The sequence below is a fragment of the Anopheles stephensi genome, chromosome 2, assembly GCF_013141755.1.
Source record: "Anopheles stephensi strain Indian chromosome 2, UCI_ANSTEP_V1.0, whole genome shotgun sequence".
In the NCBI taxonomy this organism is placed as follows: domain Eukaryota; kingdom Metazoa; phylum Arthropoda; class Insecta; order Diptera; family Culicidae; genus Anopheles; species Anopheles stephensi.
The window spans coordinates 36,563,285-36,585,970 of NC_050202.1; the positions used below are offsets into that span (position 1 = coordinate 36,563,285).

The 22,686-nt window shown below is 41.6% G+C and overlaps 4 protein-coding genes across 9 annotated transcripts; 1 reads left to right on the plus strand and 3 right to left on the minus strand.

The window, feature by feature from the left end:
• The first annotated feature begins 1,279 nt into the window (after positions 1-1,279).
• On the plus strand, positions 1,280-12,384 carry LOC118505868 (neuropeptide-like 1). Of its 6 annotated transcripts, none has more exons than XM_036042287.1 (6): positions 1,280-1,389; positions 2,261-2,487; positions 4,618-5,326; positions 5,431-5,643; positions 5,935-6,122; positions 9,202-11,490. In XM_036042287.1, the coding sequence occupies exons 2-6, from the start codon at positions 2,389-2,391 to the stop codon at positions 9,400-9,402; spliced, it is 1,410 nt and encodes a 469-aa protein (XP_035898180.1). In that variant the 5' UTR covers positions 1,280-1,389; positions 2,261-2,388; the 3' UTR covers positions 9,403-11,490. The 6 variants fall into 6 exon arrangements, with proteins under 6 accessions (XP_035898180.1, XP_035898178.1, XP_035898181.1 ...); XM_036042285.1 differs by having other exon boundaries at positions 5,935-6,112; XM_036042288.1 differs by lacking the exon at positions 5,935-6,122 and adding an exon at positions 8,574-8,589.
• LOC118505872 lies at positions 12,210-13,276 on the minus strand. The gene is made up of 2 exons (XM_036042295.1): positions 13,016-13,276; positions 12,210-12,933 (listed from the first exon to the last, which is right to left on the minus strand). Exons 1-2 carry the CDS (start codon positions 13,073-13,075, stop codon positions 12,496-12,498), a joined length of 498 nt encoding a protein of 165 aa, XP_035898188.1. The 5' UTR covers positions 13,076-13,276; the 3' UTR covers positions 12,210-12,495.
• A 1,392-nt stretch (positions 13,277-14,668) lies between these two features.
• On the minus strand, positions 14,669-16,164 carry LOC118505869. The gene is made up of 2 exons (XM_036042292.1): positions 15,667-16,164; positions 14,669-15,596 (listed from the first exon to the last, which is right to left on the minus strand). The coding sequence occupies exons 1-2, from the start codon at positions 16,058-16,060 to the stop codon at positions 15,148-15,150; spliced, it is 843 nt and encodes a 280-aa protein (XP_035898185.1). The 5' UTR covers positions 16,061-16,164; the 3' UTR covers positions 14,669-15,147.
• Positions 16,165-18,855: 2,691 nt separating this feature from the next.
• Positions 18,856-20,054, minus strand: LOC118505871. Its single transcript, XM_036042294.1, has 2 exons — positions 19,599-20,054; positions 18,856-19,524 (listed from the first exon to the last, which is right to left on the minus strand). Exons 1-2 carry the CDS (start codon positions 19,969-19,971, stop codon positions 19,067-19,069), a joined length of 831 nt encoding a protein of 276 aa, XP_035898187.1. The 5' UTR covers positions 19,972-20,054; the 3' UTR covers positions 18,856-19,066.
• Between the last annotated feature and the right edge of the window lie 2,632 nt (positions 20,055-22,686).

The window sequence follows — 22,686 nt, forward strand, 5'->3', positions numbered from 1 at the left end:
GGGCCTACGCATCCTTGCTTAATGTCCCTTGGGATGCCAGGACAGAAAGGAATAACCAGCCGCCCCTAACATGGAGAACAGTCGCTGGCCATCCCTTCTCCCCCGCTCAATTTAGCCATATGACCCATCCTCCCAAGGGGTTGAGTTTCCCCGCGTACCCAAGCTCAGGTTATTGGAGAAATATGTTACCGTTCTGTACGCCGTGGACGTATTGAGTCGGAGTAGGGTATGGAGATCCTATATTATCCTTCAAGAGGCCCGTCGGACCATAGAATGAATTATCATACATAATGTGGCAGCAAAACTGCTTTGTATATAACCAGCCTAAGCAGCCTATGCGTGCGAATGGAGCGGAGTTCATTCCGAGTGTTCATGTGAAGCTCAACAGTGAACAAGCAAACACCCATGAATGTTCATCGCTCCCATTCAAGCTTTTTATTTTCTGTTTGATTCCAATAAGACTGAATCCGTTCAAGTGTGCTAGCTTGTGGAATTTTTAATGAATTTTTAGATTTTTTATCATTTTTTTTAAATAGCTTTGTGTTGCATTCGAAAAGTGAATTCTTATCAATTTTTTTAACACGACATATTTTGAAGCATAAATCCCCAATAAATACAATAACAGAGCGAATAAAGAAATAAAATGTCAATCAAACATTGTAAATAGAGATTTAGAAAAATGTGCGCATATAAACGCGAGACATTCATCGGTGTTGGCAACAGGTTTTGTCAATGTTAATGGGGTGGAAACGATATTGATGCAAATGTTGTGCAATGCCTTGCCTGGCAAATGACGCTCCGCGTAGCTTATCACTTTGCTATTTGGATCTGCTATTACTAGCCGAGCTCGAACGAGTCGCCCGGTAAGTAATAAGAACGCTAGCAAGCAGCTCTCTACAAGTGTCCGGACGGCACAGCTCTCGTGTAAAGCGTTACGCGTGTGGGCCGCCAGCAGAATTCTCCAATTGATGCGGAAAATGCTGTTGCTTCTTCCGCCCGATTGCAGGCTTTCCCGACGGCACAGACCGCGTCGGTATCGATGGGGCTTTTGCTCAATGTTCGCGAACCGAACCGCATGAGGATCCTTGCGTTTGACGTATGTTTGCCAATGAGGAGGGCTCGCGAGTGTGCCGAGCGAGAGAGAGAGAGAGAGTGAGAGAGAGAATAATGCCCAAGCTACGATACGGAAGGTCGTTCTCGCCAAATTTGCGCCAGGTCGGTGAATGCGCAAGCGCCTACGCTCGGGATTTCCGTTCATTCATATAAAAAGGATTGCTGAATCAGGCTGTAAAGGACATCAGGATATAAAGAGGATTGCACTTGGTTGGTCAGGCGATTCCAGTCGCGACGCTGAGTGGTTTGCATAGTTTGGATTCCAGTTGCTTAGCGGTAGTGTTTCGTTTAGCGTGCAAGTGTCACTGTTCAATTTATTGTCCCTCCTTGCAAGGTTATGTGTGGTTGTAGGATACTGGTGACGCTATGCCCTTAGCAGGACATTAGTTTGGTGAAGTGGAGCTGTATTCTGCTCAAACTGCGAGCTGGATGCATTCAGTACACGGGCATCAATGTTGATTGTACATTGTAAAACTGGATGGAAAATTGAATGCTGTCTCTGGACGGCTTTGGTGAAGATATTAACACTGCTACGCTACCTTACACTTGTGGACTTACGCCAGCCTCCGATAATGATTTTCCCCGTTCACAAATTGAAAGCCGTAAATCTGTAAACCGACCATCGATGATTGCGCCCATCAATTCGCGTCGAAACTTTATCCACACAAAAAAAGTGGTGTGGTGTTACTTCTGGGAACCGCCGGGCTACGTCATGCACGTACACCAGCAGGTTTCATGCATCCGGATTGTATTTCCGTCGCAACCGAGTGCGATTCGGGGACGATGTGCCTGTATTAGCGAGTAAATTTTTGATTACGGTTTTGCGGTTGGTTTGGTGACCTTTGCGGGAACACGCGCTCTCGTGTGTGAGTGTGCACAGGTTCTTACGTATGTGTAACGTTCTAGCTGCAAATGATTGAAGGCAAAAGTGAACGTACTCTATCTGCTATGGCAATAGATTGTAGGTGAATTGTGCCAGAAATGTGTGAAATATTGCTATAGTGTGTCTCCCGTGACTTGTGAAGCGACTGGTGCAAATGAACGTAGACAAATTTAAAATATTGTAATGGCTACGATTGAAATGTATTACTCGATCCTTACTTAAAGTGAATTTCATATGTATCTTTCAACCCCCTTTTATCTACAGTTTAGTGCAATAGATATAAATGAAATTTGAGTCGGTTGTGACTTAGTGCATTAGCGGTATTGTTGTTTAAGATTCAGGAAGTTCAAAAGGAAAAGTTTGTGCTGCTCATTTAGTGTGGAATACTGTTGATGGTCATGCTGATGATGATGCTGCGGAGTGAAATGGTTTTACCGCCAAAGCTGTTTTTCGTTCGCGCGTTCATGCTGCTGTTCTTAGTTTTTCAAGATGTAAGTAAAGTTCTTTACTGCGGTGATGGTAATGGATATTTTAGGGATGTGAGCACACCTTCCAATTGTTTGTCCCTACTACCTAGAGAGTTCTTATTAACAGTCGGGGCTTTTTGACTTTCTTCATTTGGTTTTAACCCGTAGCTGGATAAAGAAGATCAGCGTTCGGGAGGGTGGGTCGGATGGGATTCGTTTCCTAGTCTTGCTGAGCGAAAAAAAAGTTCTGCTATATACAATAATGTAATACATTCTCTTAAAATTAATTACAAGACAACCCTAACCAAGACTACCTACATAACCGGGCAAAACTGTTATGCATTAAAATAAAGAAAAACCAATATTTGGAACCACAACATAATTTTTACTGCAATGCATTGTTTTTATAAAATTACAAATCTTTGTCCATCTAAAGTCTATTGTTAAGGAAATGTCTCGAAACCATCGTGAATTGTATTAATTTTTGTAATTTAGCTTTAAGCAATACGGCCAGTCCGTTCTTCATGAATAAAAAAAAAGTCGATTATTATGGGGTGGGCTCATGGCATGTACATTTCGATATTGGTTCTAATTTTGAGGTTCTAAGTCTCTAAATAATCCAACATAATGGCTAATTTATCCTAACAGTAGAGTAGATAAATTTTTGCATTAACTATGAAAACTGAGCAATACTGCCCAAAAGGCACACAAGTGCTCCCTTTGATAGCGGCATAACGAATATAGCGATCTTCGAACGTATTGATACCCCTTTTGTAGTACGAGTTGTCTTTAGTCTGAAATTAAGCACCAGTTCTGGATTTCTTTCCAGCATGGATTCAAGAGAATGAAACCTCCTTGGAACAGGATGGTCCTAGTTTGAGCCTCGGATAACATTAATCAAGCCGTTCTTTAGTTTGCACTGTGTTTTTCCCTTGAAATGGCACGACTGAAACGGAATCACAAGAAATTCGTTTATATTAAATTTGTCTCAAATAACAAAAATGTCTTCGTTCAAATTACTTTGACTCTCCGACTAATGGCCTGTAAGCTTTGAAAGCTGAAATTATATGGATTAAAATCTAGTAGCGCCATCTATGTGTAAGGACAATCATTTATCTTCTTTTTCTTCTTAGCCATGTATGGCTTACCGTTAGATGAATAGTCAGTCCTGAGTACGGTGAGGCGGTCTGGATGGGATTTGAACGCCAATCCAACCGTGTAAAGGACTCAATCGTCTCATACACCAGACCGTGCCAAATTATTTAACTTACTTTGAGAACTGCTTTAGAAATCCGTTCATGGTACTTATTTTTTCACTTTTAAAAATATGGTTATTGTTTATCTATAAGTAATCTTAATTAAATGACAATACGGCATCGGACCGTAATACTTAATAAATAAAATAATCTTTATTAAATGTTTTGTGATGACGAAAAATCAAAGTGAAAATAGTTATGGAATAAAATAAAAGTTTAATCAAACATACTTAAGTGACATCCGTGGATCTGGTATCTTGAGCCTTAGGAGTAAAAAAATTGCGTTCTGTACAGCGGAATGCTAGAGTGTTTCCGAGGGATCATGTTAAAGTGCCTTGCCGCAGGTTATTCAAAATCTTGTACCAAACTGCTCTTCTTACGTTTCTATTCCGTCGCTTGCCTGTACTGAAGAAAATTGGTTACAGTAAGCAGAGTCGTTTGTTTGCTAACTTTAAATGTCCCCGATGGAAATAGCCATATTTTAATGCTTACAGCATTAACAATGCGCTTAAATATTCATTGTATCTTGTGTCCGGCTTCAATTTTGAGTTTATCTAGAGTTTATCTAGAAAAACTCATGTATTCATGCATTTGAGGATGTAAGTCCTGTGTTCCGGATGGGATGTAATGCTGGTTTTGTCGAATAAAATACCTATTCATGTCCAACCATTATTTTTTGTCAGACCATCTATTGCTGTAACTATCAATAATGAGTTGAACAAAGATGTTATTAGTTTAGAGCAATACCGGTTAAACATTCAAAGTCCTGTAGACAATATTAACTGTGCAAGAATTGTTCTTTTCTACACTGCCTAATTCTCATTAATGTTACAATGTAATTGAAACTCAATTCTACGATTTGATAAATGTATCCATCCCGAATTTCTTTCTGCCGCAGGTCAATGCCCAAAGCTATGAAAGCCGCCGTTTGAAACCGTGTGAACTAGAGTCGCTGCTCCGGGACCTAACCTACCCGGAAGAGGGATACGAAATGCATGCCGTTGCACTGCGTAACCAGCTGCGCCATATTTTGGAGCGTGATCCTTCGGAGAATTATCAAGCACTCGATGATAGCGCGGAAATGAGCCGTAGTGGCCCGTACGAAGACAAGCGCTCGTATCGGTCACTGTTGCGTGACGGACCCGTCTTCGGCAAACGAAATGTGGGCGCACTGGCACGGGCGGGACTGCTGCGAAACCAACCGGAATACCTCAAACGAAGCTTGGCAACGTTGGCCAAAAATGGACAGCTACCGTCGCGTGACACCGATTCGGAGGATACAACACCTGACAGCGAGTGGAGCGAGGATAAGCGTAATGTCGTGTCGGCGCTAAAATCGGGCTACATGCTCAATGGCAAGCGTAACATTGCTTCGTTGGCCAGAAAGTATGAGCTGCCGGGCAAGCGTAACATTCAATCGCTGCTACGCACGGGAATGCTTCCGTCAATTGCCCCGAAACGTAACATCCAATCGTTGGCACGCGAAAATGCGCTGGCCGGATATGGAAGTGTCGATAAGCGAAACATTCAGACGCTGGTGCGCGACTGGAGCTTACCGAAGCAGCATAATAAGCTTTCCGAGGGCAGCAGTTCAACAGGTGATAATGGTAGGTAGCACTGCGGAAGTATGAGTGGGACGATTTTGGGAACATAGAATCGACGATTTGGATCGGCTGGCCATAATAATCTTGTCTTGTCTACTTGTAAACAGAGAAACGTAACATTCAATCGCTAAAGAACTCACAGGGCGGTGGACGCAAAAAGCGCTCGCTGTACTACGACGAGCTGGAGGAGAGCAGCCCGGAAGTGTTGGAACCAGTGTATCAAACGGCCCCATTGGACTACGAGGAGCTGATGGAAGCGATGGTGCAAACATATCCTCTCTACAGTACCGACAATCATCTTGAAGAGAAACGATTCCTCGGTGAGTATAATGGTTTGCTGGTGTGACCGTATGAGTAACTTGCACTGGAACACTGGTCCAAAGCTGGAGATTAATTTGGGAGTCTAAAAATTAAAGTGCGCACCTAAATCTCCATTAAGCAGTAAGAGTGTTTCACATCTTTTTGAATCAAATAATGGGAGAAATGATTGAGGGCATTTTTGAATGCTCATGTAAGAAAGCATTGCATCGGGGACATTTTGTGTACATCGGATGTGTGTGTGTGTGTGCGGTGCAAAGCGTGTAGTTTAATTGATTTTCTGGTCAACGCAGGCCTCAGAAGAAGCGAAGACACCACCAATTATGGAGATGACAGAACGGACGCGGATCTGCCGTTGCGAAGCACGCCGCTCGTCGTAAAGCGCCACCTTGCCTCGATAGTACGGTCCGGCTGGACACCATCGTTCCGGCCATCGCGTGGAAATCGCTTCAGTCGGGCCGGCAGGGCGAGGTCTCACATAGTAGGAAGTTGGAACGATTCATTGTTCGTAGATGTTTAATCACAAGGAATGAACTGGATGATGGTCATGATGATGTTTGATTCTGTTTGCCTCTTGATACCCTCCTGGCTGTTCCCCCCACCCTCAAGTCCTTACTGGAACGAATGCTACACATGCTTCCCGATGTGCCTGCTCCACTGCTCTAGACAAGTGTGGCTGCAACAGAAAAGAAACAAACAACAACCCCCCTTGTTATGAATGTTTCCCTAGGTGCCTATTCGACCTCATCATAAGCTAATCATAGAGCTATATCCGTTCTATCTGCTGTATAGTCAGTCCTTCCGGCACCCTTTCTTTGTTTGGATGTGAAATTTGGATTAGCTAGTAATCTTCGCAAACGCCTCGTGAATGCAAACCATGCGTGGCTGTTTGCTGACATTTCGATAGATGTACCATACTTTTCTAAGCGACTACCGCGCACATAACATAACACACACCGCCTATACATGCACGGGAGTACACAGGCGAATATATTACCATAAGTTTAGCGTATCTTTAATTGATTGTTCTCTGTAAGTCAGGTAGTTGTGAGATTTTTACTGATCGAGTGATATATTTCCAGCTAGTAAGAAATATTGGAGGTTTAAGTTGACGTAAAGCTAATAACTGCTCTGGTTTGTGAAGATTCGCACGAGAGTTGCATTCTATTAACCTGTTAATGCTATTAATCTTTAACATTGCTATTAAGGACCTGCAGTTTATGTTTGATTGTCGAATCGAATTCCTTCCTTTCTTCAAAACCGACGGTTTGCTGCAACGATCGAGCTTGGTTCGTGAATGTTTGTCCTCACAGTCCTGCTGTCACTTCGAATAACGTGCTGGCTTCGCTCTGCTGAACGCTCTGCTTGAAATGCTGCAATATTAAACCACGATATACACTGAGCGAAAAAAGACTGGCACCACCATGACTTTTTGGCAATATTTTCAAAACTTTACTACCGATTCTTCTCTTTTCAGTTTTGAATGTTAACACAATCTGTTTTGATCTCTCTGAATCATTATGTTTTGGAAGATTTTTCAAACAATTTAGTCAAAAAATTTATGAAAAAGTGATGCAAAATACAAATAGCGCCGGAATACATTCAAAGTTTTTTGAAGAAATTTCTCCGTTTTTGGCTCAGCTGTAGCCAGTTTCTTCTGGAGATAAAGGTCTACCCAACCCTTTAATCATAATCATAATTGTACAGTACAGCACAGTGATACGTGTTATAAGATGTTTGGATTTGGTGTGGTATAAGCTCATTATTTGTAGAAAAATAAAACGAGATAAGAGCAGCATTCTGAATTTGAGAAGAACTGCAATGCCCTGTGACAAGAATACATTTGTAGCATATTCTGTCAAGTAATACACACTCGGAGTCACACAAAAGTGTCGCCCAGTCTAACTTCAAGAGCGTTCAATTAGGTTGAATATCGCCAAAACTGACATTTCCTCGACGAATGAACATAATTATATGTTTTTTTTTTTATATGAAATAATGTTCAACCTTCATGGTTTTGAGCTACAATCGGATAGATATTTAAATTTTGTTATAACAACCAAACCTTAAGTCTAACTTTGCTCATCGCATTTATGAAACAATCAAACAATTTGACAGCTTTAAGAATTTGTTAACATCACTCATCTGTTATGTCGCACTCGTGAGTACTGATTGGTTATTGTTTTTTTTTCGGTAAACGTAAATGTAAACGGTTCGAATAAAATTTAGGTTAAAGTCTGAATAAAAACCTCCACACTCACGGAAACTCACTTTTCGCAACTGAGTTACCCATGGAGGTAACTCAGGCCACATTCCTGAGTGAATGGGGAAATCTTTATTTAGACTTAAGCCGATGATTCAGACAACATTTTGAAAATATTTCTGTTATTAAAGGTGGTGCTATTGTTGTTTCGCTCAGTGCAGTATGGTTATTGCAATTTATAAGCTATACTACACATTGTGTCATTGCATTTGAGGCACATCAAACAGCAAAAACTATTAGTATGAGAATATTTGAAACGAACTATTTCTCCTTTACCACTGCTTCGACTCTCGAGGCCTCGGCCTGCTATTGCTTACTTAAAGCACTAGTCAGACCTTTGTACAGGGAAACGGTTCTGATGGTATTTGGTCCCCGTTCCGTCTGATTTTTCACCATTAAAAAATAACTAAAGAAAACAGTTTTTAATTAACTAAATCCATAAAAAAGAGTAACTGTGCAAAATCTTACGTTTTAAACACACCCCACAAGTAAAACTCCAACTTAAAAACTTTTTTGAAAATAACAATCACATTTTGCCGTTGATTATGTTTTGATGAGATGTAATAATAATGTACCCATATTTCTACTTTTCTTTTTGTGAATCTGTGGCACAAAAACCAAAAAAAAAAAAAACACTCACACACACTCTTAATCAACATACAAACTCAGCACGACCTCGAAGCAGGTGATCAGCGTTTTTCATTGAACGTTTAACAGTTTAACGGTTGATTGCACATTAACATTCACCTCGATTGATAGTAAATAGTAGATGGATTGCGTTGTGTTTATTGTTCTTTTGCTGTTTTCATATATATATACACACACACACACACAAACTCACAGATTGAACACCAAGTTTAAAGCTTTTCTAATCTTAGCATGCCGTTTTGTAGAGTTTTGTGGTGGTTGGTTGGTTATTTGTTTTTTGATATTTTTCAGAAGCTCCGAACTGATGTTTTTTTGTCCTTCATTATTGATCGTAGGTGTGTGTTTTTTACATCTATTTTGTTTGACTGAGGTGTATATGTATTACACAGCGTAATATATAATTTCGTTCATTTGTATCTAGTGTACAATCAGTCTTAATTTTGGAAGCATTTTTAGATTTCTTAGCTTGCATGTGATGTAGGGAGAAATAATTTAAATGTATGAAATTATTTTTACGTTTCACATGTTTCTATGTATGTAGAATGCATTCGTTTGATGTAAAAAAAGCTGAACTTATTGTTGAACAATTAACTCACGCAGCGCTTCACATCTGTTTGTTCACCTGTTCCGCTTTTCCAAAATTACCCAGGTCGAATTTTACTCCCGACCCGAGCCACTACGACAACCAACCAGCGGCGTATGTAGACAATGCATTCATGGATACCGAGGCACCGTTAGTTGGGGAGCTCCAGGGCTACAGTCCACGTGGGGCGCTGCGCCGCCCCGAGTTGCCGCGCTACACTGGCGAGGCCTACGCGAGTCACCCGTACGCGCAGGAAGAGTTCAGTGAACGTGTGAATCCTTTCTACACGGACGACGAGTACCGTTGCGCCAACCGGCTCCGTAAGTTACTTTACTATCTGAAGAAACAGTATTACCTTGACAATAAGTACATTCAAGCCACCTATGGCCGGAATTCGGGTTATTATAAGTAAGCAAAGTTGCCAAACATAGTAAGGGCAGGAACTCCAGATCGCCAAGCATGGTTTTACTACATTCAAGACGCAATTTTGAGCGGCTAGACAGCTGAAGGATTAAAAATGCATATAATGATTTGTCTTTGTTCACAGTTTTGCCAAACTCCTTCTCCCGTATAAGGGTCTTGAAAAACATGTAGCCAAAGCAAATCGAGAGCTGCGGTTTTTATCTATCTCTAAGCAATTCGGAGAGGTCGTGCTGTTCAAGTGCTAGGGTTTTAACTTCCCAAAAAGCACACAAGAATTTCTATACTACTGAAAAAAAAAAAACAGAAAAGTAATATCCAATATACGTTCATATCCGTTCGCTCATATCAAATCGATGAAATGATTAACCAATATAATCCAGATGGTAGTGAATGTCTTGAGATCCATATTATACGCTATACAAGAAACTTCCAATTTCAAATCTCTTGTACGATCTACAATTTTTTGTTTGCGGTGGTACATTAAAGAAGCTTACATGTAAGAATTTAACATAAAAAACACATATTATCTGCTATTCGGGTATAAAGGTAGACCGAGGTAGACCATAGACTGCAGACAGAAGGCGGTAGGCCAGTAGCAAGTGCTCGGAGCACCAGCGTAGAACGGAGAACGGTAGTGACTGATGATATTCCATCGCACTTGTTCTGCTTGTACGGTGGTAGTTTCGAAAGCCAACAGACCCAGCAGATCACTCGATCGCGTGGGTAGAGACATGCAAAAAAGGGGTAAAACAGATCACGTTCAATTACAACTGCATACAACTGGTTTCAACATCTAGCACAATGCATGGTGAAGTATACAACCATCTCTGCTCGGTCGATCGTACTAAATAGCTGAATGCACTACACTAATGGGAAACGGTAATACAGTGTATCGAACCAATCGGAAAGGCATGTTGGTGATAAAAGTTATTTGGAACGTTTGTTGGAGCTAACTTTCTGCTCCGCGTTGTTTCTGGCTGCTGGCGATTCTGTCAAAGTCTATGAGCTACAACTGTAAGGCAGGGACAAATATGATAATGTGCTTTGAAGTTGTTGGAATGTGGTACGATGCATTGGGTTGTTAATTATAATTTATTTATAATTTCGCGAAATGTTTGTATGTTTTCACACTGAACAAGATTGCAGGGTTTTACGATTCAGTTTTGATTGAGTAGGTTCCTTGTTGAAATGCAATTTCACCATGAGTGAATGATTCCATCAGTGGAAAAAATGAAATTAAATGCTCACGATCGTAAGTTCTTTGCTGGCATCTCAAAATATATGCTGCTAACAAGAAATCGGATGAAGCGAGTCGAAAATGTGTGCTCAAAACTAAATGGTAAAACCCTGTATTAATCAATCAATAATTTGATCTCATTTTTGAATTAACGATCTTCTAGCTCCTGATTTTGTTCCCTCAGACTTAACTCTCAGACTGTTAATTCACACATATTCATTCTGCTTTTATTTGGCCTAATAACTAAAGTAAGTACAGAAAATGTTGTTGTGACATGGCATGGCACTAAAATGTAACCCCAACAGAGTGCTACCGAAACAAACAAAATAGAAATGGGACAATAAAACTGCAGCAAAAGATGTGTTCGTAAGCGAGCGGGCACGCTTAGCTTAGATTGAGCGATTGAGCGTTCGATTGAAACATATTTTAGATAGCATAGTCAGCACATCCTGGCCGACGAATGCTTACGAATGGACAATAATAATTTGGTTCAAAGCAAACAAAAAAAGGGAAATAATGAATAAAAAAACAAAACAAAGCAAAACATCATTCAAAGCGGCAAAGTCAGCATTAGTTTGCTTGATAGATATGTTTGCTATTCCAATAAAAACACAGAATAATCGCTGCGAGTAAATGTAAGTTTTGTGGAACGGACAATATTAGAGAGACAAAAGGAAAAGAAAAGAAGAAACATTTAAAAAACAATACGTCAATACTGAAGGCTGAAACTAAATCAATGTTGGATGTGCAAATGTGTGTGTCTGATGAGCAACAGTGTATTATATCTACCGGAGACAATAAAATCCAATAACAATAATGAGTCAAGCAGGTGAGGACAATACAAATGGCTAGGTACTAAGATGGTATGCAGTGCAAACGAGACAATAATTTATAACACACTCAAAACACGCACACATACACCGAGAAAAGCATGCACAAATCCATGCGAACATAGGTAGTGTGTTACGTACGAGCAACGTTTATACTTGAATGTTTAACAATCCAGTAACTTTGTATAAGCATATTCACTGTACTCTAATGGGCCTCCCAGGGGAGGTTTAAAACCAGAACAAAAAACCATCAATTAAATACTTACACTTGCTGAGGCAAAACACGGCGCAACACAAGGAGAATATTCCGCCAAACATCCTCCTTCAAACCAAAGTGTTAAAGGTCAGTGGCGCTAGGTGGGAGGACGTGCGAAAAAGCGCAGGAAACTCGTTTGTCTTCAAGATATTCAAAAGAAGGTGTTGATTATGTTAGTAAAAGTGTGTAATATAAAACGCTTCCAATGCTACCCCGCTCTCAATATCGGCGGAAGCTGAATAGCACACAGCAAAGGTGAAGGAATTATATACTACTTAGCGTAAAGCATATTCTTATACATATATACACATGATATACATACGCAAGGTGAAAAGAAAACAAAACAAATCTATTTATCAGACTCTTCCTCCTCCTTATTATATGTGCTAAGGAAACAAAACAGACAAACAAACAACACCCAAACTAAAAATTATAACAAACTCATGTAAGAAGAAATAAGACAATGGAATAAACCAGTGTGCATAACAGCATAACTCACAACACGTACGTGCGTGCGATCATCATCTATTTTCGGAGCAATTTTGTTTCTAATGTTCTCTTTTTGGTTTGTTTTTGGTCGGAAATTTGGGTCAAGGTTGAACCGAGCGTGTTTGTCAAGCTGGTGCCGCTATCACCTTATCAGTGGTGTCCACGGATGCAGCAGCGCTTGCGGTGACATTGGTCCCAATTTTAGGGGTTACGGCCGTTACCAGCGGAAGTATACCGTCGATTTCGTCGTACGCGTTCAATCCTTGCGGGCCCATCGCTCGGGGGTAATGATTTGAGGGTGCTGCAGCATTCTCTTCTTCATCGCTTCCGCCGTCATTGGCATTCGGGGACAGGGCAGGTGCGTTCGAGCTGCCCAGCGTTATGGAGGGTGCTTTGTTCGCCCCATTACCACCGATCCAGTCCAGCATAGATGGGTTGTTGTTGCCCGAGCTACTGACGATGCTAAACACACGGTTGTTATTGTTTTCTCCGGGGAAATTGATCGTGATGTCACTTCCATTCGCGACCAGCACCAGTACGGGCGAGCTGTCGGCTGCCTGCAACTGCAAACGGTGAAAGCACACATCAGTCAGTGGGTGTTCGCACTAGTGGACTAGGACGTTTTTCCCTCTTATCTGATCTTACCAAACCCAGGCCGCAGAATAGGAAGTAGCACAGTTTGAGCGTTGTCCGAAGCTGAAGCATTGTGCCCAATTGCTGCACAGTTGCACAGTCTGCGTATTGAATGTGCTTGATCAAAGCTTCCCGATCGTACGCAACACTACACTGCCGATACTAATCTTCAGAGGATGGGAAGAGGACTGGCAGCAACGTTGCCTCTGCTGCTCGAGATACAGGTTGATCTTTGCATTGAAATCGTTTATGGTGCACCGGTGGAAGGTGAGTAAACTGGCTAAACAAACGGTAGTAATATATGAATGCATAGAAACTTGTGCGCTACACAAACAAGAGTGAATGTGGCGCAGCTAGATAATAAAACCTGTATCGGAGGAAAGTGATATTGTGTCGCGGTTTTTGCAGCCGCTCGGATGGGTTCCCCCGCTACGATATTTGTGCTCGCTACGATTATGTGATCGAAATTTTGAGCAAACGATATATGTGTGTGCATGAAAACTATATGGCAAAGTGATACAACAATTTATGGACAGTGACCGGTGAAAAAAAATATCTCCTCGTATTGATTTTGTAACTGTTAACAGCAGTCCAAGATATGTTAAAGATCTATGAGCTGTCATACATTCTGTCAAAAATTACACATGGAAATTTGGGTTTGCTTACTTTAGCAATTAAGCATTTAGATTTAAACTCATCCGACCACAGTTCACGTTCCCAGAGCTCCAAGGGTTCAGATTTGTTGGCAGGTGAACGGACGATCGGCGATTCGAAATTGATGTACGCTGCGAAGATTTTCTTCCTATACGCCGCCCTTCTGTCCAGTTGCGCTCCATTCCTGTTGCTCCCTTAAGGGCCTCATAATCAATGGAGAGAAGTGTGCCATCATCACGTTTGGCTGTTAAAAACTGTTTTAGAGACCTAGGAAGGCTCCTTTATTCTAAGTTGAGCTTCCACGACCAGCTAGAGCATATTGTCATTGGGGGGAATCAAATTATTGGCCTGATGTTCTGATATTCTGTACGGCTCACTTTCTTTAATCATTTAATTAAAGAGGCGGAGGGTCTTTGGGACCCCATTCTTCTCTTCCGTACTGCTCGCTTGTGCGTGCCGTTGTGGAACATGATGCTGTGACATGGTGGCGCTTCGCACCTCTTGGTGTTGAAATACTCAACAAGCGGATTCGTGATACTCGCAGACTGTTTGTCGCAGGACTACTTGACGATCGGGTTAGCTCGCCGGTGCATCTTTCTCGACTTTGGTCCCTCTGATCCGGTTATTTTTATGGGTCATGAGTTTAATGCCGTTTGTGATCGTTTCGAACCTGGCATGTATGTACCACGTTCCAAAATTGTATTCGTTCTGTGCGTCCTGTTAATTTATTGCATTAGAGCATCCATCCCGATCAGCACCTTCTCCACGCTTCTGGTGTATCGGATTATCTATTGAACTTCACCAAGACCTATTCCATATCTCTCTGCAACTGCTCGTTGGGTATGGTTTCGATTCCAATTACATACGATCAGATTTCGGACCTTAAAATGGTCTACTCCGTAGTGAGGACTGATATGACTATCAATCTGCGCGGAATCATTAAGTCTAGTAAGCCAGAAATGGCAGGCATATGACATAAGAGGCGGATGATATACCATTCAATTCTATATGTAAAACAATTTTTACGATGAATGATCGTATTTTTTTATTCATGAAGAACTGTCCCGCCGTATTGCTATGAATTATAAATATGTTGATATTAACGAATAAATTGGTATAAATATGTGAAACTTGTTATATGGATCCCAAAGGGACTTAACTTGCGTAAGTAGAATGGTTCTGATATGCAATATTTAGATTTAGCAAATATTTCCTTTACTTTAAAAAAGGATTGTTGATCGATATGGATAACGATCGATCGAGTAAAGATTGAACTAGCCGAATCCTGGTACCGATCTGATGATCGATTCCTTGATAAGACTGAACAAACGGTAACAACACAGCGTTTGATCAGCTGGGCATAACTAGTCTACGCCTGTTGAAATAAAAAGCCATAACAAAAACTGCATTATAATGGTTATTGAGCGAATGCTTCTTATATGAGATACATGGTCCTTTAAAACACAGTCAAAGCTCTACTATAACAGCTATCAGACGCAGTACTGTAGACGGCTGTTGAACGTCAAATCGCCAGGACAGAGCACTAAGTTGTAGCGTAGCCGTCGGTTTGCCCAGAAACATTGAAAGTATGCCTTGGGATTGTTACTGTTGGGGTAGTTCCCCTGTCCAGGACACACATACGCACACTCGCCAAATGTGGAACCGGTGATGAAAGCAAAGTTGGATCTGTTCGGGCATTTATAAACAAGGGGAGCTTGTCCTGTACCATCACACAAGCCGTAGAACCGCTGTGATAACCCGTATCGTACATGGCCAACGAAGCTAGCAGTACATTGCATCTTGACGCAGCGTGAAAACACATTCTCCAAACCGCACAGCTCCAGGGCAGGATTAAACGCGTATCCAGCAGGGCATCTGTAAATTGACGAGCTCTGCCCAATGGTGGTGCATCCATGGTAGATACGACAGTTGCTAGCATCTGTTTATTGTGACCAAAAAAGTAAGCAATCATGAAAAGAGTGAACATAAGTTCGGTGAGGATCACCTACCTGGTAAGATTCCGACAGCTGAGCATGTAACTGGAACGTTTTCTGTACCTTCAGTGCATACATTTGGTATTGGAGCACTGGAACAATAGTCTGAGGTGGTCCCGTAGTTACAGTACGGCTGGTCAGTGGGGCATGCGACTGTTGCGCCAAGCTCCGAACCCAAGCAGACGCGAAATGAGTTGCATGTATCACATACTAGCTGTTTTACACCGTCGCACAAACCGGTAATAGTTGACTGGCGTTGCAGTTGGCTGGCCGATACGTTAACCAATGTACCGAGTACACCTACACCTAGCTCATCAGTGCTACTCTCGGTCTCTTCGCTCACTTCTAAGTCAGCAACGGTACGCGATAGGACCACAGCGATCAAGAGGAAACCCGTTCTAATAAGCATTTTGCACAGCACTAGCTCTACTCACCGTGCATGGCGAGTTTATAGAAAGCAAGACACGTAGAATTGTACTGTCGCCGTAGAGTTAGTATGATTGGCACAGTTTAATCTTGTTTTCCGCAAAGATCCCGTATGCTTATCTTAATGAATGAGTTTGTAGACTTTTAACTGCGCCGCAGGATTACCGCTTCGAGAGAATTGCAATTGCAATGGTGTTAGTTGCATTGCAGAATAATGTGAGCCGCTAACGTAATACGAATGTGATTCTTTGGTAAATATTTTTGCGGTAACAGTTTGCTAGTTTTCTTCGAAATGATTGCGTTGATATGACCAGATTGCGAATAGTTCTACAAACAATTTCAGAACATTATTGCTGCTGGCTCAATAGACAGGATACATGACTGAAAGGTAGACTGCTTTCATTCGCTGTGAGGGTATTGAAAAGTCTTATTTTAGTAAATTGCTGACCAAAAGGCTATAGATAATTAAGGGCATGACTGGTCCGGGTTTGAAACCGAGAGACACAGCTTTTTTATAAGGAGTAATCAAAATTAACTACTGGGTAGGAGCAAAACTGGATTCCTTATCCAAAACACCATGTAAAGGATAATTATTTTTCTGGTTTTATATGCTAGTTAAGCTTAATTTGGAAACTTTTTTGCCTGTTCCGTGTAGATTTTTGTATGAAAAAATTTCAATATTCTTGGCCATATTGAAATACTTCCACTGGTATCGGTGATCCATTTTTTTTGCTTAGCAGTGAGTGAAAAACACATAAGCTCGAAGAAAAAAAAACCCGGGGATCTTAAGCAGTGCCGGGTTTGACGAGGAATAAGCAGTTGCCAGGAAACCTCGTCGTGTAAGGGCTGGTTCTTCCAATGACCCTCTTCTTAGAGACCTATTTCTAAGAGCAATCTGATGGGTTTCGTAGATATATTTGTACTTTTCAGAAATTAAATTTATATTATTGCGTTTTTGCGTTTTAGTTTCCGCTTTTTTGAATTGTCTTTTTTTTTTTAGATTATTTAAATAAAACTAGTAGTCCGGCAAATTGACGCTTTCCGTAAACCTAGAGTGTAAAGTGTATTGTAATAAAGGTGATTCGCCTTTGTCTTCAGTGGTTATTCGCCTTTTTCTTTAGTTGCCATTTACAATAGGTAAATAATTTATTCTCCAATTTCGATACGCTCAAACGAAATATTGTACGCTCTCTACCGTGTACAGATTTAATTAATTATCCTTAGTATTTGCGACTTCATATGACTCTTGGATATTGGACACATTCTCGGCTGCTTTACTGCTTGACTCCCTTCTCAGATCACCGAATGCCCTTTTTGTACAAATTCATCCTTGGGGTTAAATGGAGCTTACCAGGCTTGTAAGAATGAGAATGACCTACATCACATGCCCAGCAGTGTAGGTGGATGGAAATCTCTGAACCATGTGCTTCCACTAAGGAGTGATGGGTTTGTAAGTTTTCCTTTCAATCTAGCGCTTGAGAGGGACATCCGTGATCAGGAGGTGGAAATTTCGGAGTCATCATCTATACAGCAATCTAGATCCTGGCATACGGCCATGATATATACGTAATTGGTTTCAGGTTCTCCTGTGTAGCAGAAGCTTACCAAAGGATCGAACTAGCAGTACTTAACCTCCGGTTGGAGATTAACGAACACTAACAAACACAGATTTACGTAGGTATGTTGTTCAAGACTTTATGTATCTAGGGTTAAAACAAACGGACGAAGCTGGGACTGTTAAGGAACATTTTTTAGGCCCAGTACTCACAAGCGCCTCTGAGACATTAACTCTGCCCAAAACTGAAGAAACTCTCGTAGCCTCTTTTGAGAGAAAAATACTCAGGAGTATTTTTGGCCCTGTATGAGTGGAAAGACAATTTAGGAGCCGTTCAAAGACGAGTTCTACGAGCTGTACGGGGATCTCATCATTGTGCAGCGAATAAGACTCGCCAGGCTCCGATGAGCTGGACATGTTATGAGTGTAACACCAGACTATCCAGTCCGTAAAGACTTTAGAAGCTGTTCACGTGGACCCACATTGAGATAGAGAGAGTGCGATGATGCTAAATACATTGTAGTAATTATCAATAAAATTATTATCTATTTTGGTTGTTGTCAAGGCTACAAATAACCACACGCGTAGGTCCAAATTGAAATGGAGTGATGGCGTTGATGTGTCCACCAGAACGGCCGGGATAACGAATTTGCAGACGACAGTGCTAAACCGTGAGCGCTATCGAGGATTCAAGACCGCAAAACCGTTGTAGCGCCTGATGAGCAAGTAAGTAAGTAAGTAAGTATACTCGGATGAGGTCTTCGCTAAATATATGTTTTATGGCTGCGAGCTTGTCGTGCGATGGATTTTGACAAGAGACTTAATAATCAAAGAAACCCCACCTGTGGCTTCTTCCTGTTCCTTAGTATTCTGTCAATAGTCGTCGCATTCGAGGAGGACTCAACGTTTAGGGGATTTCCTCCTCCAAGGGGCCATATCGTTCATAGGGAGTTGTCTTGCCAGAATCTTGTCTTGGACCACGCACACACCGCAAGTTTTCATGAACCGTGAACGATGGAAACGGTGTTGCTGGCACGATTAATTCAAACGTCATGCGCGAACGAAACGCATAAAACAAGCAATACCATGAAGTACATGCAAAACAAAATAAAAAAGTCAATTGATATGACGAATCTTGTGAAAATTACTTATTCCAACCATATATTCGTTTCGTGTTTCTTTCGAAAAATTGTTTTACTTAAATACAAAAAAAACATTTAAAATTTGTGTAAGATAAGTACTGATGACAGTTTTCAATGATTCATTGCTTACAAACATACATCATGATCAAGTACACACATCTTGAACAGATACATCTTAGAAATTGTAGATATTTTACCAATTGTGGTGCATGATAATACAACTTTACTAACAATGAAGAAATAATGATAGCAAAAAATACTAACAGTCTAACAACAGTAAGGTGGCCTCCTTTTACTGCCTTGTGCAGTATCGCAACGTTTGATTGAATACGGTGCCTGTTGGACAATCGAGCTCATTGTATACTAAGCGACCATTGGAAATGTAGCATTGGAAGTAGGAACTGAGGTTATTGCTGTTAGCATAGTTGCCCTGGCTGGTGCAAGTGTACACACATTCGCCAAACAGTGAGGTCGATGAGAAGAACGTGAAAAGAGCACCGTTTGGGCACCGTAGTACCTGGGTCGGTAAGGTCACACCGTTACACAGGGCGTAATATACCCGGCTGGTGCCGTAGAGCACGTAGCGGGGTGATCCAACAGGACACGTCACGGTAACACAGTTCGCTGTCGTCTGTTGACGAATGCAGGAGGAAGTCACAATGTCGAAGACGTATCCTGGTGGGCATCTGTAGACGGTGGAAGACTCGCTACTGGCCAAACACACGTGGTAGTTGTAGCAATTGTTGGGATCTACAAGAGAGTGAACGTGCGACAAACTTGATTGGTAGGCGCTTTTGTGTGTTAGTAGCATCAGATGAACGTACCGGGAAAAACGCCCGTAGAGGAGCACGTGAAGGATGAGCTTTCCGTTGTTGTGACACATTCGTCCGATGGTGTTGGCCCACAACGATCGCTTGCGGTTCCCTCGATGCAGAATAAGCCGGTACCACATGAAAACGATTGTTCGATTTCCTGCGTCCCGATGCAAGGTCTTCGTGATGTGCAAGAATCGCAAATGTATGTTTTGACTCCGTCGCACGTTTTCTTCACAAAGGCCCTGGTGTTTAACGCTGTACCATTACTGCCCAGCAGGCTAACCGTCCCATCGCAAAGCAGTACTATTGCAATGCACGTTATTGCCAGATGCCACTGCATGTTGAAACCACTGGAACTGGCTTTGAATGAACCACACTGCATTTTCTTTAAATAAGTCGGATCGTATGAAAATCAACGGCTCTACTCGCTCGAATCTGCAACGTTATCTGTGAATTAGATCAATGGAATTAGTTTTCTGAGCACACCTATCGTAAAGATAGGAACATTTGTTTGACTTATCAAACGTCAGGGTTTCCGTACGGTAATTAAATGTGTTGTTTGCATTAAGTGAATGCTCCTCGTGGATTTGAGTGTGTGTGTCGTATCCCGTATGTATGTAAATATTTAGATTGTTAAGAGAGGGAGAGATGTAGGTAAACACTTAAAAGATTGCAGTAGTGCTGGTAGTAGTTTTGGTGGTGCCTGTGTTGGGAAGGAAAATAAAATGAGAAAACAGAAATACATCTTACTAATAAAAAAACATTATCTTATCTGCTTAACTATAATATTCGTACAACTCTTACGACAAATTTTGCATGATAAGCGAGATGGAAAAGGTTTGTTGCGAATTGTAAAGATGTGAGAAGTACATGATAGCCATATTTGTACATTGCTACCTTGAACCCTATGCTGCAACAAAAGGGGACGTTTTGAAAAAGGGGAAGGCGATGAATTACAAGCAAATAAACGATACTATGTATATTCATATACGACGGCGTACTCACGGCACATAGCAAGGGATCAGAAGCGCCAAATCGAGTTCTGAGATCATCTGTTTCAATCGTCGACCTTTTTCGAAGCAACCTCGATGGGCTGTACATGTTGAGCCCAGATGATAGCGTTGTGGTGTCGATCCGGCGGTCCAAAAGTCTCGCATCAAATAGTCTCAGGGCGTGACTTGTACGCTGGTTTAGCGATTCGAGGCCTAGAAGCGCACAGCCTGCGTCGTAGTCCACTTGAATCCTTAAGGTTGGGTGGATTCCAAGCGGGCCAGGGGACGAACAGTAACAACGTGCTCAAGCTCATAGTCGCAGAATCTCAACTTACCTGTCGCAACGGACGAAGCTGAGAACGGGTATAGAACATTCATAGTGCTAATACTCACATACGTTTCTGGCACATGGACCTTGCCCAAAACTGGCGGAATCTTCAGTACCGCGTTCGAGAGGAAGATGCTCCCATGCTCAGAAATGATCAGATCTTTGGCTCCGCATGTTTTGAGGGACAGTGGAAAAGTTGTTCGGTAATCTCACCATTGTGCGGCAAATTAGACTCTCCAGCCTACGTTTGGCTAGTCATGTAATGAGAATGGCACCGAAGGACCCAGTCCGTAAAGTCCTTTTAAAGAGATGGAGCGATGGCGATGATGCTTCCACATTGATCATGGATTGTTGCAGCATGCCAATACCACGGACGAATAATAGCGCCTGATAGTTAGTAGAAAGTATATTATAAAAGCTGAACCCATGCGCTTGCTAAAATGTTTTCAGAATCGCTCGAGACTACTTCGAAAGGCTCTTACTCTAACTGAAACGGCAAGCGTTCGGTGTGAGTATTGGTGCACTCAGTACATAAGAAGGGCAATGGATATATATGCGCGACACACAAGAGTAAAAAGAAATCTTTCATAAACATCATCCACATTTTAGTTCTAAATAGAGACTGTCTTTACCTGGTTTACTTTTCCCTAGCTGGTGCCTAACACGAGGGAACGCTATTGGTGAGAGTTACGATGAATATTCCCTTTCCGTCCTTCCTGTAGAGTCTGCATCGCTATCTTCTCCACAATCGCTTTTGCTTTTGATGTTGGGGGTGTTGCGATAACACTTCCGGTTAAAGTTGAATTGGGGAACACGTTGTGCATCGTCTTGCTGGATGATCACGCGGTATTCCCGGATGAGGTGTGGTGGTTGCGAACCCTATCTCGTCTAATGAAGATTGGGATTCGCTTGGACGGAAGTTTCAAGATCAAACTGACGACTACTGCTGTTGCTCGGCTGGTGCGTGTTAGGTAACTATATAATTAGCATGGTTCACCGTGAATCCTCGTTACCACTGCTCACCCTGGACAGTTACCATCATGCGCTCGAACTGTCGATGTCGATTCCATGCTATTCGACTTTTGATAACTTGCCACACAATATTTTATTAGCAAAATGGGAAAACTTGGCTTAGGAAAACCAATTCTCTGTTACCTAAATTTATCAAATCGCTCTTATTGAGTCAGATTGAAACACAGATTGTCCGCACCATTCTGGGCTCTTTCTCCTCAGGACAGTGCATTAAGTCCTATCTTATTTTTCTGACTCTCTGACTGAAATCAAATCCCTACATTTCCCCTTCTATCGTTCCAGACCCAGAAATTCAGAAATTCTTCTTAACCGACTGTGCAATATCTAATCCCAAATTTTTCTCCTTCTTCCTTAGTAACGAGAAGAACATTGTTAAATCCATTTTGGCAGACAATTTTAAATAGATCATATTAATGTTGGTTCAAATTTCTCTTCTTCAATTTTTTCAACCTCGAGAGATATTGGAGCGGGATGGATATGGACACAATAAAAAAATCTTTACACTGTCTTAAGAAAAATTAAACCAATTTACAACATAAAACACTGGCACGCATTTACAATGAACAAACAAAATGTAATAGCGTTTTTGCAAACACGCTGCCAGGTACGCATGTTCGAGTGCGATCTTTAACGAAACAATATTTGCCAAGCATGACTGATGCACTTTGAAGGTTACAATTTTATCTCAGCCCGACTTTAAAAATATGATCATCTGGCAAGAGATAACCGAAACCGGTGAAACACT

What these genes read in the sequence shown, in the direction of transcription:
- LOC118505868 (XM_036042285.1), top strand. Translation starts at nt 2,389, where the DNA reads ATGGTCATGCTGATGATGATGCTGCGGAGTGAAATGGTTTTACCGCCA. An exon ending in CAGTTCAACAGGTGATAATG is followed by an intron (nt 5,327 to 5,430) that starts GTAGGTAGCACT and finishes ACTTGTAAACAG; the next exon opens with AGAAACGTAACATTCAATCG. An exon ending in AGTCGGGCCGGCAGGGCGAG is followed by an intron (nt 6,113 to 9,201) that starts GTCTCACATAGT and finishes AAAATTACCCAG; the next exon opens with GTCGAATTTTACTCCCGACC.
- LOC118505871 (XM_036042294.1), bottom strand. Translation starts at nt 19,971, where the DNA reads ATGCAGTGTGGTTCATTCAAAGCCAGTTCCAGTGGTTTCAACATGCAG. An exon ending in CTCTACGGGCGTTTTTCCCG is followed by an intron (nt 19,525 to 19,598) that starts GTACGTTCATCT and finishes ACTCTCTTGTAG; the next exon opens with ATCCCAACAATTGCTACAAC.
- LOC118505869 (XM_036042292.1), bottom strand. Translation starts at nt 16,060, where the DNA reads ATGCTTATTAGAACGGGTTTCCTCTTGATCGCTGTGGTCCTATCGCGT. An exon ending in AGCTGTCGGAATCTTACCAG is followed by an intron (nt 15,597 to 15,666) that starts GTAGGTGATCCT and finishes CACAATAAACAG; the next exon opens with ATGCTAGCAACTGTCGTATC.
- LOC118505872 (XM_036042295.1), bottom strand. Translation starts at nt 13,075, where the DNA reads ATGCTTCAGCTTCGGACAACGCTCAAACTGTGCTACTTCCTATTCTGC. An exon ending in TATTCTGCGGCCTGGGTTTG is followed by an intron (nt 12,934 to 13,015) that starts GTAAGATCAGAT and finishes CACCGTTTGCAG; the next exon opens with TTGCAGGCAGCCGACAGCTC.